Here is an 18,493-nt window from a genome sequence, read left to right as displayed (position 1 = left end):
CAGCCACACAGCTTTACCCATCATGCATTTGCTGCCCAAGTTCCTATTTTTCCTAGAAATCGTTACAACAAAATCGTCTTTGTATATCGAGACAACTTCTTCCATGATACGTTATTGTTACAAGCTCTGAGTGATCACTGCAAAAGGAATACTTTATTTCATGTGGAAGGTATGGAATGTTATTTATGAATATAATGCCAATCGCCATTAACAAGTTTCATACGCGCTTCAATGACATCCTGAAATTATTGCAATTCAGCTTTAAGTGAAGGGACATCTCAGTTTTCAAAAGTATCTCCATGATAAAAGAAATATCATGGCATCGCCTAGAAAATTCCATCTCTTCAACTGTGACAGTGTTTATAAGCTTGACTCCATCGAAGATTTGTTGTTGACAACGACAAGGAATCTTGGCATTGAGATATCTGTGAAGCAACACTATTTCACAGTTTCCGAGATAACTGAGTTCAGCGATCAGACGATTCCCACGCTAGAGATGGATGCTGCCATTTTAGCTGTCAATGCAAACGAATCTCGACTCTCCATCAACGAAAACACAGAGGGAGGCTACACGAAGGTTTACAGAGCTTTGCTTCAAGCGACAGGTAAAGCGAAACCGGAAGTTGAGCACGATAAGAGTTTCATTCTTAGAATTATTTTTTCAAAAAGTCTTCTGCAAATCATATTGGAGTAGTTCCTGTAAAATACACACACTAGGGTTTCCTAAATTTTTATACCAGATATTTTTCAGGTACCATTTCGTTCTTCACCTTTTTAATGTGGCACATTGATTTGTCGATGAATATCAATGTTAAGTGTTTTGAAATTTAGACGGTCCACGCCACGAAATTTATGTTATTGACAAACAGAACATAGCGTTATCTTCAACCTTTCCTAAATTGTTTTACGCACATGCTTTTCAACGACAATATTGGCCACACTATGTCTTTGACAGGATTCGCTTGTGTTTCATGATACGAACACTGCGGTATACATATAGTATTCTAAATGTAGATTTCAATTAAACATTTTGAAAGCTTTGATTTAAATAATTGGAGGAAGCCGTGACGGCTGTGTTCGCAAGTTACCGTAAGTAAGTTTTAGCGATTAAAATATTGACAAATAAAAGATACAAAAAAAAGTTTTGTCGTGTCAGATATTATGAAAGTTGTGCAACAAATGCAGAATCATTTGACCTTACTTTCGATATTTGTGATTCCTACCTATTTCTTATCCTAATGGTTCGTGATCTACATGCAAATTTTTTCATTATTCATGTTTTCGCTATATCTCGCCATTTACGATTCCTAAGTTTTAAACACATCATAAATTTACCAGTGTCTCTAATTTGATCGCGTTGACTCATGATTCCGCTTCCGAACACGCAGATTTTAAAAACAGGGCCGGATTGGAACAGTAGCGTGACCACGAAAGTCACGTTTCTGACGAGCGAGCAAGACTTAATTTATTACAAGGCCATTTTAATATAATTATGTGATTTGTTCAATTTTTTTCTTGTCAAGTAGACGGAAACGTGATTGTTGTTATCGGTGGGGATGACAATTACAGGAACGAAGAGGAAGAGGAAAGAGCCGTAGTCTCGCGTTGGGCAAGAATGAAGGTACGTTCCCAGTTAAAGGAGGAATTCCTCGACGGACGAAGAAGTTTCATCTTTTCATGGGACGGGAAACACAGAGAAATTCACGAGCAAGCATTGAAACACTTCTTTGATCAAAGCAAGAAAGGACAAAAGTTTGAGTATGAACCACCAGGGCGTTCCGAGCTTTCTTTAAGAGATCAAACAGCTCCGCCAGCACGAGATACAGAACCAGCACACCAGCTCAAGCTTCAACGCTCCGCCACCCTTCCCGAAGGGAGAAGTAGACAAGAAATAAAAGACCGGTGGGATCAGCCAAGTTTCTTGCAAAAAGATTACACAGTGACAAGGCAAAGAAGTGTGGATTTTCACGCTAGTCAGCAACCTAAGCTGAACGTACACCTCGATCCTCTTGCGGCAACCGCTGTTTTGGCTTCGGATTATGGATGCTCATCACTAGGGGACCGATCTGAACAGAGCAGAGTGCAAAGGGATACTACCACGAAGGAAACACGTCTGGTCAAAGGTGAGAACTACTACGACAGATTACATTTAAGAAAAACATGAACGAGAATCATGATCAAGACAGTAACATTAGCCACAAAAATAAGTATTAATACCAGAACAAAGATAACAAAAACGAAGCTGTCAAAAGAAACAACAATTATAACAACAACGCAAGCATCACGAGACATTGACGATAATAACCACAACAGAGGAAATTCCACCTGAGTCAAAAATGACTGATGGCGATGTCAGCAATGGCATCTAAAATCATGTTCAAGAAAAACCAAAAAAGATTGCGAAAATAATTTGAACTATTGAAATCTATTATGACATGAACATCAGTAAAGCTTTGTAAGATAGTGGTGGCAATTTCTTAGATACCTCCTGGAGGTTTACAACCTTTTCTCCTTTTAATTCTTGACCCTAAAAATAACGTCAAACACAAAAAGATATGGCTGCATATTCTGAATTGGCACTATTACACAACAAACCGCAACAGCTCTCAGTACGAAGAGATACCGCAATATAAGGGGAACGTGAAGTACAAGGTAAGGACAACGGGACTCTCTGAAAAAAGACAACACTGGACACCAATGAACGACCACTACGAGAGCAATATGTACCTTTACAACGACTTCAACAAAAGCAACAATAAGTCCTAAAGACGCTGTTTCATTGGTGTCTCGTAGTCTTTATATCACGATTTTTAACCTTATCAATCAATTTTTAATCCTGACTCGATAGCAGCTTTTTTTGTGAACTTCATATATTTTTACATATAAGTAAAAGAGTCGTACATGCATGGTTACAGCAAGTGCCAGAAACCCAAACAACGCACTTTGTGGTGGAAGTGCGAACAATGAAATGAAGCATTTAGGCAAGTATTTGAAAGTTTAGCATTTATTTAAGTGCTGAAGTGCGAACAACGAAGTGAAGCTTATAGGCATGTACTAATTTAACGTTCAAGTTAACATAATTAGACAAGTGGAAATGCAAACGCAGAATTGAGGCTTTTTTTCAAGTATTTCAAGTTTAGCATTTATTTGACTAAAACTGATTGATCTTTTAAAAATAAGTGTTGTAAAATGGTTTTGGGTTGTGCAAAACGAAGTTTTAATTACTGTTTGCTTTTATTCTCTAGACTTAGTAGTCCTTGGCTGTGATGTGTCACCGGCAACAATCCAGGCTGTGAAATCAGTACTCGATGACCTTTATCGTAGGATAAGGCTGCCAGAATGTCCCCAAGTGGAACGTTATTCATTAGCTGACATCAAATCATACTTAGCGAGATGCACTCCTAGGTTTTGTATTCTAGTGGTGGATACAGGTACGTCTCATAAATACCAGCAGCCTGAGTTGGAAGAAATTCTCAGGACAGCAGCTGATGTTGTTGGTAAGAGGATCTGTTGCGGTAGCCTGTTTATAAAAGTTCAGAGAATCATTTCTTTGTAGTTGAAATATTTTTGTGTAGCAAATACTCGTAATAGTAAATACTCACAATAGCAAATGTGTAGATGAAATAAACTACTTGAGAACGTCATCCAATAATTAAAAAAGGCCAATAGACACGCTTAGTGAGCTGTCAGTCTCTAACTTTCGTCATGCTTTTACACTTAACTAGCGAATCACGCTAAACTACGCAGAGCGGAGTTCGCATACTAAGTAGATACCTTGGCGATGTTTACGCTTCACAAAATGACTTTCTACCTTAAGTTTCTTAGTCTTACGGTCAAGGTCGAGCGAAACAAAAACAAGATTGAAAATATAAAAATTATAATAAACTTACGAACAGAATTGAAATCATACTTGAAGAGATATCTTAAGAGAAAATAGCCCTTGAAGACTGCTACATATCGGCAGAATAAACAGAAAAATTCGGAGAAGAAAGGGCGTACCTAAGGTACCGCCCCTAAAAGAGCTACGTGCTAGCCGTATAAGTTATCTGATTACAAATTCAGCGCGGAAGATGAAAAGCACTGTATGTTTACACCTTAAGTCACCTCTAAGAAAAAGAGTTGTCGAACGTGCTAAATTCAAGTTTAAACACTATTTTCCGAATCGGGAATTCGACATGGATTTAGCCTAAAAACGAGAGTATTAAAGAGGTAAAGGTATAAAGGAGGGTTGTTTCCAGGAAATTCCTGCACGGGATCAATTTTTATGGGGTCACCTTTATAAGCGGTGACCCACACTTTCCGAGGGAGATCAGAGCTAGTATCCGTTGCAATAACTTGCGTAATAAAAGAGAGAATAAAAGAAATAGTCAACTGAGCTACGAGTGAAAATAACTTCTAACAAATTTTAAAGCAGGGATCATAGTGAGCTACAATATTTAAAAATAACTTTTCAATAGCAGATAAGGTGGAGTCATTTTCTTAGTAATTAATCATCTTTAAACAACATAATGGAAATATACTGATATCTGGCCGCAAACCGCAATTAACGCAAAAACATCTGTCTCCATGTCAAATTCACGATCATAATAAGGAAAAGGTGACCAAACTCTACTGTAAGGTGAGACCGCCAAAAGGAATAAGAAATGATCAACTGGCTTATTACATGTTTACTAAATAGCTTATGCTAATGTATTAGCATTTATTTTCACGTTCAAATAAGTCAAAAATCATTCATAATGAAAATTCTTACTAGATGCCAATTTTGTCTTTTAATAAAATTTGTGGCCATATCTGAAACGAAAACGAAAATAACTTACAAATCACGGCATCCGCACATTGGTCATGTACTACACCTAGTCTTAAATACTATTTCTTCGGGCAATTAACAAGAAGATGGTAATAAAATATAACTATTTGTTTCAATTTGCAGTTGAAAAGGTTATCTTCACGATTTGCAATCGAAGTCCTGCTCCAACTGGAGAGGAAGATAAATTTGTAAAAAACGTTGAGCGAATGCTTAAAGAGAAAAGAAAGGGCCTTGTCGTTTGGTTGGAGGATGGAAAACTGAATGTGGAACCCGATGTCTTGATACAATTAATGCTTGGAGCCCCAATAGCGGCGAAGAACAGACAAGGACAGCTGAGCCACTCAGAAGAATCTCTCAGACCAACCAATGCTGCTTCAGGTTTTACATCTGACAGGAGACTGCTTCAAGAGACACCAAAGCACATGGGGGAGTTTCCATCACAAGAAGTGCGTCATAATCCTACATCTTATGGAGGAGAATGCACGGATTCCAGCGATGTTCTCGTGCTCAAAACACGAATCCGTCAAGGGATAATATCGTATGCTACCGAGGATCTTGTGTTTCGTTCTCCTGGTTTTGTAATTCCCAAACATATAGAGGAAAGTTTGAGGTGCAAATATTCAACGACAGCAAACGGAGTGCTAAGCATCTATTCCAACACGGAAGGCAAATTACGAACCACCGTACAAACTGATAGAGCAGCCACTTGTTTGATTATTTAATGGACAGATCAACACAACCTCTTCATCATACTTAAACAAAGTGAATATTATGGAGGCCTTTTCTCTTATTAGTAAATCATAGAACGTAAACAGTCTTTAAATTCACGTGTCACGCAACATGCGGACATTTCAACTTGAGATTTTGTATGGTAGAATAGAACAAGGTTATGTACATAACTCTGCAGAACAGTACAAAACACGGACGGAAAGCAAAAGCAAAGCGGATCAATAAATTGCCGCACCTTATGATTCAAATTCTTACTATCTTACGTTCTTTAAGCTTGATAATACGAACTTAGAGCCAAAATACTAGAAAACTAAACAAAAGCGAAATGATAACTTCCCAATTCGATGGGTTACCTTATGAAACGAGCGAACATTTTTCTCTTCGCTCGTATTTTCCTCGACCTTACGTACATTTCTCGGAAAAAGTACCAGTCAATTTGCGCAATGTCCGGGTTAAACCATCGAAAAAGGTGTGATTATTATTTTAGATATGTTTGCTGTATATGAAATGAAGTGAATTATGCAAAGTTCCCTGTTTGCTAGTCATAATTACAGAGCACTGCAACCTCCGTGAGCTAGAACATTCGGGTGAGTTGAAACAGATTACGTTCGAGATCTTAAAATGACTATGTGAATCTATAAAACCCATTAATATGTTTAATCGTCTTTTAAAGAGAGTTTAAAACACTTTGAAAATCAAATATGACACAATAGATTTCAAAGAATGGTCGTGGGATGACATTCAATGATTGTCAGAACCATTCGCATTAAAAGCTATTATTAATTAACTTACAATGTGAATTAAATAAAAGTGGTGGGCAGTCGCTAGATCTCTAGGAAAGAGTGACTTTTTTGGTGTAGTAAATTGAACATCAAAACATAGGTTTTTGAGGACATTTTTGGTACAGCCATTGATGCAAGGCATCACGGAAGCCAAATCACCTTTTTCCAACCGTTGCAAGCTTTTCTCACGGCCTTACTCGAAGTTAATGATAGTATTATATCAATAATGTCATTAAAATGATTTCAATTTCCACAAGCTTTCAAACTCAGTACTAAAGAAAACTTTGCCATGCATCAAAAACGCAGTTAAAGATTATCTATTTTTTGACGAGTGGTCAACCTTCTGCCCGAAAAAAGAATATATGTATATAGATTACTTCTGGGTTGCTAACGAAAATTTGTTGAAAAATTTAGCCTTTGTTGAGGCTCAGAGTATTGTGCAACATCCCCCCAAAAGCGGTCCAAACCAGTTTCGGATTATAATTGTGGTTAGTTGGTTTTGGCGAACTACAAACTTTACTCTAAGGTTGGTTTCTGCCGCGTGCATACTTCTTAAATGGTCCCTGTAGCCTTCCGGTACTTGCCATCCGTCCTCTCTATGCACCACATCTCTCGTGTCGTCTGAGACTTCCCCATGGCGAAGCCGAGTATCTAGAAGCACTGAACCTTCTGGATAATTCAGGGACAACCCTGGTAGAGAAAGAAAAAGAACACACGACAAAATTGGGATGATATAGTAGATCAGACAATGTAAACACGGGACGAACACGCTCTACGGACTGAACATCCGTACGAAATTCTCTTGCATGTAATTCTGTAGCCTTAGGAGCACGAGTAGGTCTAGTATTCAAGTAAAGTGAAGGGGAAGCTGACTCTGACGCCTTATCTCCATTTCGGAGCCTTCTAGGATTAAATATTGTTTTAAGTAATTACACGTTTTGAAAAAGAGGGGGGTCACAGTGTCATTGGGATCCTTCCTTCTCATCTCTGTGCCTTAAAGCTACACCATCTCATGAGGTATCCACGATGAGTCAGGGAATGAGTTGTCTTGGATAAGGGAATGAAATTATTTGTTTCGAACATTCTATGCTTGAAAAAATGATTGGGTCACAATGATATTGAATTTATCTCGCCATACGTAATAGGGAAGCGTTCGACGACGTAAAGAGAATTGATTACTAGGATTTCTACATCCGATCACTAACCAAAGTATTTTAAAATAACTTAAATATTAATTAAATGTAGCCTTACCTGACGGAATCTTATCACGAGGACCCACAACAACTATTACTTCCTCCTTGTTCTTTTTGTAAGATGCTTCAAATTCATTTACATACTCGACCTATATTTTCAAAGTCATATATTCAATTAAAACGTTGCAACCTTACAACGTTTCTTTCCCGTTTTGCAACGAATACCATTTCCTTGAGTTGTGTAACATGCACCCATAGATAATATGTAAACTGATTTTATCAAAAATGATTCAGTATCTCTATTGGTAAACATGAAATAAATGTTTTATGGCAGCTCTCTCTCTATGAATCGTTTTATTTTCGGTTGCATTAAGGACCCCTGGATCGCCAATTTACGCAAGCAGTTCAGGGGATAGTCTGGTTGAGATTTTGAACCAAAATTTGCGAGAGATTGTAAGCACATACAACTCCAGCTAATTTATTTTTCGTCATAGAATTATGCCTGGAAATAGATTAACCCCACAACCTAGCTAATGTGGCATACGGTTTGACCAAATTCTTCACGGAGGCTTGTCTCACTAATTCCATGCCCCCACCCCCCTCCCCCTCACAACGCTTTTTTTCCTATTAATGGGATAAATAAGATATTTCTCACAATTTCGCTGCATAGCAACAGAATACTTTTGTAAAAAGTTTAACCAGGAATAACGTCAACTGTATTCTTCAAATAGAAAAAAGCCGCAATAGGTTTGTAGAAGAGCCATTCACAAATAACTTAGCCATCATCAACAGAAGAGAGCATCAGCAACAGTAATGAAGCATAATTGATAAGCTACGTCACCACAAACGCAGTGTTGATTCAAATGCGTCGATTCACCAAGAATGCCGAGTATAATGTGTAAAAGAACAGAATTTCAGTTAAACACTCACCTCATCCGTTGGATACACTGAAATATTCTTTGGAACGTTGGACGGCGTCGATTGTGTGATCTCTGGTTGAGGATTCAGCCCTTGGATATTTTCCTCAGCTGTTGCGTTAGAAGTGTCGGCTGATAGACTCATTTCTGGCTCATGATAATCAAACTTTTCACCCATCTTACTTGGTTCAAAAAAGTGTAGAAGAGCTTTCTCGTGAATCTCTCGGTGGTTTTTGTGCCAAGAAAAAATGAAACTTTTTCGTCCGTCAAGATGTTCCTCCTCGAATTGTGACGAAACTTTCCTCCGAGCCCAACGTGACATGACAGCTTCGTTTTCCTCTTCTCTCCCCACATAGTTGTCGTCACCGCCTATAATTATTAAAACTTTTTCGCCTAATGGTAACAAGCAGAATAAAAAATAGTAAAACTCAACGATCGAACGTTGAACATTCGTTGATATGAATTCTCGCGCGAAACCGAAACAGCACTAGTATTCGTAACAATGTAAAGTGGTCAACTATATTTCATTTCGCAACTGTGGTGGGGGGATGGGGAGGGGATTTGGGTTAACCGGGTTAGAGTTAGGGGGGTTCTACCATAGTTGTGAAGAGAATTTAATATTTTTTTTTAAGTTAATGCTAAATTAATGGCTACATAAACAAATGAAACTAAAAGCTTAAAATTGAAAAATAAAAAGACGATAGAAACTATTGCGGTTTGAACGGGCTAAGAAGTTTGACCTTAGGACAGTCCAGCAATGTGAGCCGAAACTCACATAACGATTATCTATGACATAACCCGATCGATCAAGTGGCTGATCATAATCTTTCCGTACGTACAGGTTCTCTATCAAAAAACAACGTTCACACTTCAGTCCGAATAATCTAACGCAAGACTCACCGGTCGCTCTCAGTAAAGCTTTGTAGATCTTCGCGTAACCAATGCCAGCGTTGTCTTCGTTGATAGATAGTCGAGATTCATTGGCATGAACGACAAATACGGCAAAATCCATATTTAGAGTGGGAACTATGCTATCACTTACAGAGGACATCTCTGAAAGTTTGAAACAATGCTTCTTGATCGATATTTCGAATTCAACTTTGTCTTTCACTGTAGTCAAGAGTGCTTCTATTGAGTCCAGTTTGAAAGTATTGTCACAGTTAAAAAGGTGAACAGTCTTACAGTTTGGAACTTGTAGCTCCATGTTTTATGAAACCAGGAAATAGGAAAGATCCACAGATAAATGAAATAGTTATTTTTGTGAAATGGCTTTGTAAGCTTCGGTTTCGCAAAAGACATCCATAATTCATTATGGGCCGGCTTAGTCACGCAAGGAAATCTTTTTTGATGTGTGCTTCAATGCAATCTGTGAAATAGGACATGGACATGGTATGGATGAGTCGATTAAGGTTTACTAAAACTGTTTCTTTTGTCAAAATTTACATATCTTTACCTTTCAAATGTAGCCTTGCAGCTTATTTAAGCATTAGCGTGCAAATTGTTTAGTAGGAGGACACTTTCGCAGCCTGATATCATTTGAACCGTCGGTTATAAACGATCAGCTGTTGCAACATCGTGGATTTAGGAGCAATTTTTCATTGTCTTTAGAAAATTTGCATAATTATTCAAATTATGTACGCCGTGATGTCATGTGATTTCATATATCCCACAACATTTGCATCTTATGTGAACAAGAATTTAATGGTCTTTATGAATATATAAGGTTTTGTGAGGTTTCCATGTAGTGCAATTGCTTGGCAAGCATTGTAAAGCATAGGGCTTGTATTCTCTAAAAATAACCCCACTCCACCCTGCATAGTATGTTGAGGCAATACAATATATACATCGTTGCGCTGAGATGAAGTACAGCCACTTCTCATGAATACAAATTTAGCAGTGCAGCTTAGGGAAACCTGAAGTCACATGATGCCTTGTCAAGTTATTTTCACGAGTACTTTTTATCTTACCCTACAGCATTACTGTTTACCTCCCCGTCCCGACCCCCAAGACAAAAAGGGGTTTTCGCAATCTTGCCTTGCAGCTAGAGTTCAACACAATTAGGTAACTGGTTGGGCATGAGATGGGGCTCTTAAGGTTACTTCCCATCTGCGCGCGTGTCCTTAAGGAAAAAATTCGTAAGAGCGCTAGTTTCACTAACATCTTAGAAAACTTTATATCAGAAGTAAGATTAATAACTGCAGTTTACGATACAAATATAATTTAAGCGACTTTTCATTTAAGGAAGAGTCAAAAGCCGGTAAGGCGTGAAACGACCTAAGGTTCTTCTATAAAATTTATTGGGTATCGGTTGCCGCAGCACGAGCAAAATGGCTCCACAGTCTTATTCACAAGGCATCAATCAGCAAATGTGTGACGGGCTTTTTCAATATTCTGATTGGTAGTCTAGATATCGGCATCTAAAGTTGGAGTAGCAAAAAATATGCGAGGCGTGTTGCGTAAATGGACAGCACGGGACAAATTTTTCAAATTACAAAATTCACCGACACGCTTTCGTTTATCATTATTCCGAGAACGTTTGGGCGAAATTTGAAGAAAATCGGTCAAACCTATAAATTCGCTCAAAGTGGTTGTATTCCTCTCAAAATCAAATGCGAGATTTTAGCTCCTAAAGGTTCGCAAACAACCCGCGCTACACCAGGAGATTTTCTCGCCTCCTGAAACCGCAAACCAATAGGACAACGGGACCTCCTGGCGTCAATGACGATGGATCAAGATTTCCCGGGAAAAGTTTCAGACACGTTTTTTTTCTTTTTATCTCGATTGCTCAGTAGAGCGATGAGGCGGACGACGTAATATTGAGCAAAACTGCAAAAGGCAAAGGCAAAACCCACGACAGAAGTGGAAAAACCGGAAAACGTTCTGAGGAGCAAGACAGGGAATCGACTTACAGCTTTCAAAACTACGATTCGAGGCGATTGTTAATGTTTTTTTATCAAGGCTGGTACTTGCATGAAGAAAAGGAAACTTCGTTTTTAATATCATGTATGGCAAATTTTGGTTTGCCGGCTACATCTTTGTTCGAAATATGAATGCCAGCGTAGAGCTCCGCTAATACCATTCGCTTTTACAAAGGATGTGTTTTCTTTTCTTGACAGAATGGTACTCTTTGTTTCCTTTTAGGCCTGTTTTTTGTATCTTTTCTTTTTACCAAAGACTTTCTTCCGCTTTTGATTTTTTCCATGAGCAAAGGCTTTTCTATAAACAAAGAGCTTCTACGCGTGAATTTTGTTAAGTGCGCGATGTAAACGAAACATGGAAATAACATGAAAATCGAGCCCCAACATTAGCGGTTGCCTCGAAAATTCCCCGGGGGATTCGTCCTGGTTCGAGATTATGACACCTTCCTTATTCATTAACTTTTATTTGAAATTACGTTTCTCCAAATAACTCGGATGTTTTTAAAGATTGCAGAAATTGGAAACTTTAGGTTAAATGTTTGAATTCAGTTTAGTCAAATAAAACAGGAGCCCGTTATCTCCCGAATAAAAGAAAAATCGATTTTATCGGCCTCTGGAGGTGGGAGGTAATCTTGAATTAATTTAAAACGTTTAAAATAAAAGGACTTCTTCTAGTCAAGCAAGAAACCATCCATAACTCCAAGGAACATTCTTTTATTCCATGCAAACAGTTTGCATTTCTGATAAAACACTCGTAGATTCAAAGTATTCATAGGTTATGTGCAATTGCAAGTATCCAGCACCTAAATTAGACTCACGCAGAGTAGGTGACTGCTTACTCCAAACTTTCGGGGTCATCAGGAAGGCCAACAATAGTCCCAGAGGGAAGATCTTGGTATCACTTCAGCACGACACATTGTGCCATTTTCATCAGCAAAGATCTTCAAATACGCTTCCGGTGTTGACCCCCATTCTCTCTCTAACTTCACTACCTCGCTGTGAGGAGGACGCCAGGTTTGGTCCCAGATCTCTACGTCTGCGCTATCGTATGAAATTTTCCCACGGCGCAGGCGTGTTTGTAGTTTTAAAATAGGCCGTGAATCACCCCTTCCTGAATTCTCGCTAGAAACTTGTAACAAATGAATATGAGTTAACCGAGTGAAAGAAAGAAAAAATACAAGCTTTAAATCCAAACTAAGCGTGGATAAGAACACCTCCAGGGTGGAATGCACTGCGGACTAAAGCAACCCCAAGAATGTTCTTAGCTCTTAATAAATTCGATAAGGAAATCACTTTCACTCCATTTTTTAGCGATCATTTCAGTCTCGCGAGCCTCAAAAACTAGCATCCCTGAACTTATAGAAGAATGTGATATCCTTCTACATTACCTGTTGATTCAGATTCAGTCGCATCTGAAGTTTGTCGTCCGCCGTCTTCTTCTGATCGACTCCACGACTTCTGGCCCCGTCTCTGACTCTGCCCTCGCTTCCCATTCTGTTTCAGTAAAGACCTCTCCTGATCAGCTGATTCAGGTTCAGATCTTTCTAAATCCTTCGTCAAAAAATTGGTAAAAAAACAATCACATACTTAATTACCTGTAAATGAGCGTTCAAGGATATTTTTTTCAAGGGGGGGTTAGTCGGTACAGGCCCCCGAAGGATCCCCACCTTGTCGTGGTCGGCGAGCTTGAGTGCCTCGGAGATCCCTAGAGCTATGCCGGCGGGAGCTTAGTCTCGTGGTAGGGCCACCCAAGACGGACAGGTTGAAGGGTAGAGGTCCGACGAAGCGGACTAACAACCCGGTTCCGTAAAACACCCACGTTACGGAAACGGCAACGAAGAAAATCAACACTACTGAGCGAGACGGGCTTTCAGAGTTGTCGAAAGATACTAATATGAATGACAATAGTAAAAGCCGAAAGGAAACCGCTGACAGGAAGATGGAAGTCTTGAGCGCCAAATGCAATGTAAGAATTATGTACGAGACAGGAAAGCTGGCACAAGCCACAGCTGAGATGAGACGTTACAACCTACACATCCTTGGAATCAGTGAGAGCAAATGGACAGGTTCAGGCTGACACAAAACCAACACAGGAGAGACAGTGCTATATTCTGGATGGGAAGATGACGAGCACCATGAGGGAGTAGCCATCATCCTCAAGAAAGGTCTCGAGAAGTGCCTGATGGAATGGAATCCAATCAACAGCAGGCTCAGAAAAGTGAGATTGAAAGGGGGACACATCAACATAACTATCATCCAATGTTACGCACCAAACATAGACAGTGAGGAAGACAGCAAGGTCACCTTTTACGAACAGCTTCAAGCAGAACTGGAGAACACACCACGTTCACGAGATGAAGATTGTGATGGGAGATCTCAATGCAAAGGTTGGAAATGACAACAGGAACTGCGAAAGGGCCATGGGGAGAGAAGAATGTGGCACCATGAATGACAATGGAGAGAGACTACTGGAAACCTGCACCACCTATGAATTTGTCATCGGAAGGACGCTTTTTCCACACCGAGACGTCCACAAGCTGACCTGGTACTCCCCCAATGGAAGAGACAAGAACTATATTGACCACCTGATGATCAACGGGATATCAACGGGCTGCTGTGGGAAGTGACCATCACCTTGTGACCACTACACTGAAGCTGAAGCTAAGGAAGACCAGATCCAGTCCGAGAGGGCGACGACACTTTGATGTGGAGAAGCTGCGAGACCTTAAAGTAAAGACTGCCTTCATACTACAGTTGAATAATTAGTTCCAGGTACTAGCAGATGCTGAAGACCAGACGCAGGAAGGCTTGGGAGACATCAATGCAAAGTGGCAACAGCTTAAGATAGCCTACGAGCAGACCCGCAAAGCCTGCCTTGGAACAAAGCAGAAGGAAGGAGTGGATTACAAAGGATACCTGGCAAGCCATTGCGAACAGAAGAACTCTCAAGAAGAAAGTCGTGGAAGTCAAATCAGAGCGCCTGAAAGAGAGATACAAGCAACAACGTAGGGAAGCGAATCTAACAGTGAAGAGGATGACAAGAACAGAAAAGTGAAGCCACATAAACCACCTTGCAAGCCAGGCAGAAGATGCAGCAAGCAGGGGAGAGCGAGGCAGAGTCTGCAAGATCACCAAGCTGGTGTGTGGCAGGTACAGAGGAGGCACTGACGCTCCGATCATGGACAAGCAGGGGCGACTACTCACGACAGAAGCCGAGCAAGACGCACGATGGGACAGAACACTTCAGTGAAGTTCTGAACAGACCACCACCACCAACAGAGGCAGATATACAAGAGGCAGAGACAGACCTGGATGTCAACACCGATCCCCCAGGAAAAGAAGAGATCATAGCAGTCATCAAGTCCCTCAAGAACGGAAAATCCCCTGGACAAGATAATCTCATTGCAGAAGTATTTAAAGCAAATCCATAGTTAGTAGCAGACGTACTCCAGCCGCTCTTTACATACATCTGGGGGGGGGGGAGAAGTTACTTGAAGAGGGAGTCATTGTGAAGATTCCGAAGAAAGGTGCCCTTAACAACCGCAACAACTGGCGAGGAATCACCTTACTATCTGTGCTTAGCGAGATCCTGCCCAAGATCATCATCCAGCGAATAACCAACACGGTGGTCCAACAACTGAGAAGAGAGCAGGCAGGGTTTCGGAAAGGAAAGTGATGCACAGACCAGATCTTCACCCTACGTAACATCCTATAGCAGTGCACAGAGTGGCAGAGACAACTCTACATCAACTTTGTGGACTTTGAGAAGGCTTTTGACAGTGTACACCGGTAAAGTCTGTGGCGCAACCTTCGGGCCTATGAGATACCATAGCAGATAATCGACATCATCAAAAGCTTCTACAACAACTTTTCATAGGGAGTAGGCAACAGCGAAATCAGCTTTAAAGTGAAGACTGCCGTCAGACAAGGCTGTACAATGTCGGCGATGTTTTTCAACATGACCATTGACTGGGTAATGAGGCGCACAACAAAAGATCAGTCACGGGGCATCAGATGGACCCTCTTCTCAACGCTGGAGGACCTAGATTTTGCAGATGATCAAGCCTTGGTCTCCCATACTCATCAACACATGTAGGAAAAGACGACCCGACTTGGCACTTACGCACAGCAAGTTGGCCTGAAGATTAGGCAAAAGAAGACAGAAGTGATGCTGCCAAAGTTGTCCAACCCTAAATCAATTCAAGTGAACGGAGTAGACCTGCCAACGACTGGAGAATTAATTTACCTGGGCAGCGCAGTAAGGCATGATGGAGGAGCAGGGAGTGACACCAAGAACCGTCTCAACAAGGCCAGAAACGCCTTCAGCATGCTCAACAACATGTACTCGTCCTCTCAGTACAGCACCAAGACTAAGCTGTAGATCTACCAAAGCTGTGTGATGTCCACCCTACTATACGGCTATGAATGCTGGAGGATGACAGAGAGCGACATCACCAAGCTGTCAGTCTTCCACATAAAGAGCCTCAAGAGAATCTTGCAAATCTTTTGACTTGACACCATCTCCAACCAACAGCCACCTGCCCGCTGCAATCAAGACAGCATGGAGACCATCATTATGCGAAGGCGATGGAGATGGATTGAGCACGTCATGAGGAGAGAGCAGGATAACATCACTCGCACAGCCCTTCACTAGAAACCTGAAGGGAAGCGCAAGAGGGGAAGACCAAGAAACTCCTGGCGCCGAAATGTGGAGGCATCATCGATCCAGAAGCTGGCCCAGAACCGACAGACGTGGCGATCCTTCGTTGCCGTCCTACGCGCCACACGGCATAATGGGCATGAGTGAGTGAGTCGGTACAGGATTAGCAACAGTAAACATAACTTATTACTTCACACTACAACTTAGAGAATTCGCGGAAGGCAAGGGATGGGTACATATTTATGAAAAGGACTGGGCTCTGGTAGAGTCCTTTATTAGGTTTAATCCATATATGGTCCCGTAAAAAAGAAAGAATAGAACAAAACAAAAAAAAAACCCCTCAATTCGTCTGTAAGACGCCAACAGTAGAACTTTTCCAAATTAAACTACTGTAATGAATCGATTTAGCCCCAGGAGCACCCATTCATTTTTGGAATCTCATTCGCTCATTCGAAAAAGGACGCTTATTTCTCTTCTGAGAAACAGCATAATGTTAAAGAAAGAAACGGCCTCTTTTTCCTTGGATTCTTCATGATCCTTCCTGGCTACAACAACCAGCCAAGCAATAGTCGAGAAATTGTAAGACAAGATCGTTTGTTTGAAGGATCTTTGAGGTCACGTGGATATAATAGCTGAGAGACTGAGACAAAGAGCACTGTCTCTGTAATGAGATGTGAAATTAAAGGATTATGAACTAAGGTTGATCTCAATGTACATGTACTCTAACAGTGCTATCCCTGAAACAGAACAGAGATGCTAATTGAAATAGGGGCGCTTGCTGTGATAGGTGCGCTTATTGGAATGGGGTTGGTTAATCAACAGGGGCACTTATTAGAATAGGGACGCTTATCAACAAAGACAAATAAAGGGGGCGCTTATTAGAGAGTAAGTGGTTATTGGAATGAGGAGCACTAAATCGAATCATTACGGTACTCCCTTTCTTTCCACTCTTGCATTCTATGACAATTCTCTGTTCACACGTTTACAGCAAACACACCAACTTTATCAGAATAACCGTCATTTAAGCAGCGTAAACCGCTAGGGTCTACTAAATCTGCGAAAGAAAAAAATCATGTCTTACCTCTTGCTGTAAGTCGAAGTGGTGTGACAGAGAAACAGAAGGTCCTCTCGGGGGTGTTGACGTTGCCGCTGGATCCGTTTGAGAGACCGCGAACTTCTGACCATTCTTGTTGGGATCAAAGTAATGCAGAAGCGCTTTTTCATGGATTGGCCTGTGTTTCTGGTTCCAAGAGAAGATGAAACTCTTTCTCCCATCGACGAGTTCAGTACGAAACTGAGGAGATATATTATCCTTTGCCCACTGGGAGAGGAAAAACTGATCTTCTTCACTCTTACTTTTGTAATTTTTGTCCCCACTGATGACGATCAAAACTTTTTCACCTCGAAAAACAAAACAAAACAAAGACAAAATTACATGTGAGTTCGGGGTGAGTTAATGTAGAAATGGATACGAAGGTCAACTCTCCATTCTAAAGATGACGGTCATTTGCGTTTTGTACGGTTTTCAATTTCATCTTTCTCTTATGCCAGGCTGCACTTTTGATGTCGTTCCCGATCTCACTATTTATGCCATAATTGCAGTGATTTCTTAACTTTAAGACGACAAAGAATAAAGGCAATGACACTTTATTTGACCCATACATTATCAGTTCGTTGTTTATGGGTATAGTGACACGATAGCCACGGCCATTACTATATTATGTTTGCTGAAAAGAAAAAAAGAGAAAAAATAATAGTACAGTATGGCTCTATTAATTAATAAATGCTCTTTGGGGAGCATTCTGTAGTCCGTAGTCCTCAGTCTACGGCGTTTTGATCATTGTCGTAACAATTCTTAAATGGAAACGCGGACATGAGAACATATCTCAAATAAAAGGCGCCAATGTCCTCATTGATTCGAGGAATTAAGGAATAGACCCGTAGATACTGTAGTTTGACCTCGACATGCTGATCATTATGATAAGTCATTTAACGAAAAACGAATGGTCAAAATTTTGGAATCTTCTTGACAATTAAGCCTCTTATATTTTATGTCAAACTGATAAACAAAGCGGGAAACTTCCCTCACATATGGATTAAACACTGCAATGAGGTTAGAACTATGAAGTGTTATTACTGTTGCGTCAGCCTCAATCTTACCTGAGCCAGTTTGTTCCTTCAGAGCCCCATAAATCTTTCCGTAGCCACTATCATCGCTAAAGGAGAGGCAGGCCTCAGCTGCATGAACAACGAACACAGCGTAATCCATTTTCCCTAAGTTTGTAATCTTTGACACAAAGATTTCCTCGATTTGTTCTCGCCTAAACTCGTGTGTCTTGATATGTAAAATCTTGAAGGGAATCTTGCCTTTAACGGCTTTGAGCAAAGCTTCCACCTCACTTAACTTACACAAGTTATCGCAGTTGAAGAGGTGAAAGCTCCTTGGCGTATTACTCGCCATGTTTGTTGCTTTCGGTTTTAAGCGGA

General features: G+C 40.5%; 3 protein-coding genes across 4 annotated transcripts; 1 reads left to right on the top strand and 2 right to left on the bottom strand.

Moving 5' to 3' along the window:
* Window positions 1-177: 177 nt before the first annotated feature.
* Window positions 178-6,341, top strand: LOC131783589 (uncharacterized). The gene is made up of 4 exons (XM_059100354.2): window positions 178-605; window positions 1,527-2,123; window positions 3,246-3,497; window positions 4,931-6,341. Exons 1-4 carry the CDS (start codon window positions 317-319, stop codon window positions 5,527-5,529), a joined length of 1,737 nt encoding a protein of 578 aa, XP_058956337.2. The 5' UTR covers window positions 178-316; the 3' UTR covers window positions 5,530-6,341.
* A 383-nt stretch (window positions 6,342-6,724) lies between these two features.
* Window positions 6,725-9,659, bottom strand: LOC131783590 (uncharacterized). Of its 2 annotated transcripts, none has more exons than XM_066169038.1 (4): window positions 9,329-9,659; window positions 8,442-8,821; window positions 7,570-7,660; window positions 6,725-7,008 (listed from the first exon to the last, which is right to left on the bottom strand). In XM_066169038.1, the coding sequence occupies exons 1-4, from the start codon at window positions 9,630-9,632 to the stop codon at window positions 6,746-6,748; spliced, it is 1,038 nt and encodes a 345-aa protein (XP_066025135.1). In that variant the 5' UTR covers window positions 9,633-9,659; the 3' UTR covers window positions 6,725-6,745. The 2 variants fall into 2 exon arrangements, with proteins under 2 accessions (XP_066025135.1, XP_066025136.1); XM_066169039.1 differs by having other exon boundaries at window positions 8,442-8,797.
* A 2,385-nt stretch (window positions 9,660-12,044) lies between these two features.
* LOC131783525 (uncharacterized) lies at window positions 12,045-18,493 on the bottom strand. Its single transcript, XM_059100286.1, has 4 exons — window positions 18,167-18,493; window positions 17,088-17,407; window positions 12,735-12,897; window positions 12,045-12,475 (listed from the first exon to the last, which is right to left on the bottom strand). Exons 1-4 carry the CDS (start codon window positions 18,465-18,467, stop codon window positions 12,204-12,206), a joined length of 1,056 nt encoding a protein of 351 aa, XP_058956269.1. The 5' UTR covers window positions 18,468-18,493; the 3' UTR covers window positions 12,045-12,203.

Source organism: Pocillopora verrucosa, chromosome 6 (genome assembly GCF_036669915.1).
Source record: "Pocillopora verrucosa isolate sample1 chromosome 6, ASM3666991v2, whole genome shotgun sequence".
Lineage (NCBI taxonomy): Eukaryota > Metazoa > Cnidaria > Anthozoa > Scleractinia > Pocilloporidae > Pocillopora > Pocillopora verrucosa.
Note: the sequence above shows the minus strand (reverse complement) of the source record. Positions and strands in the feature narration are given on the sequence as shown.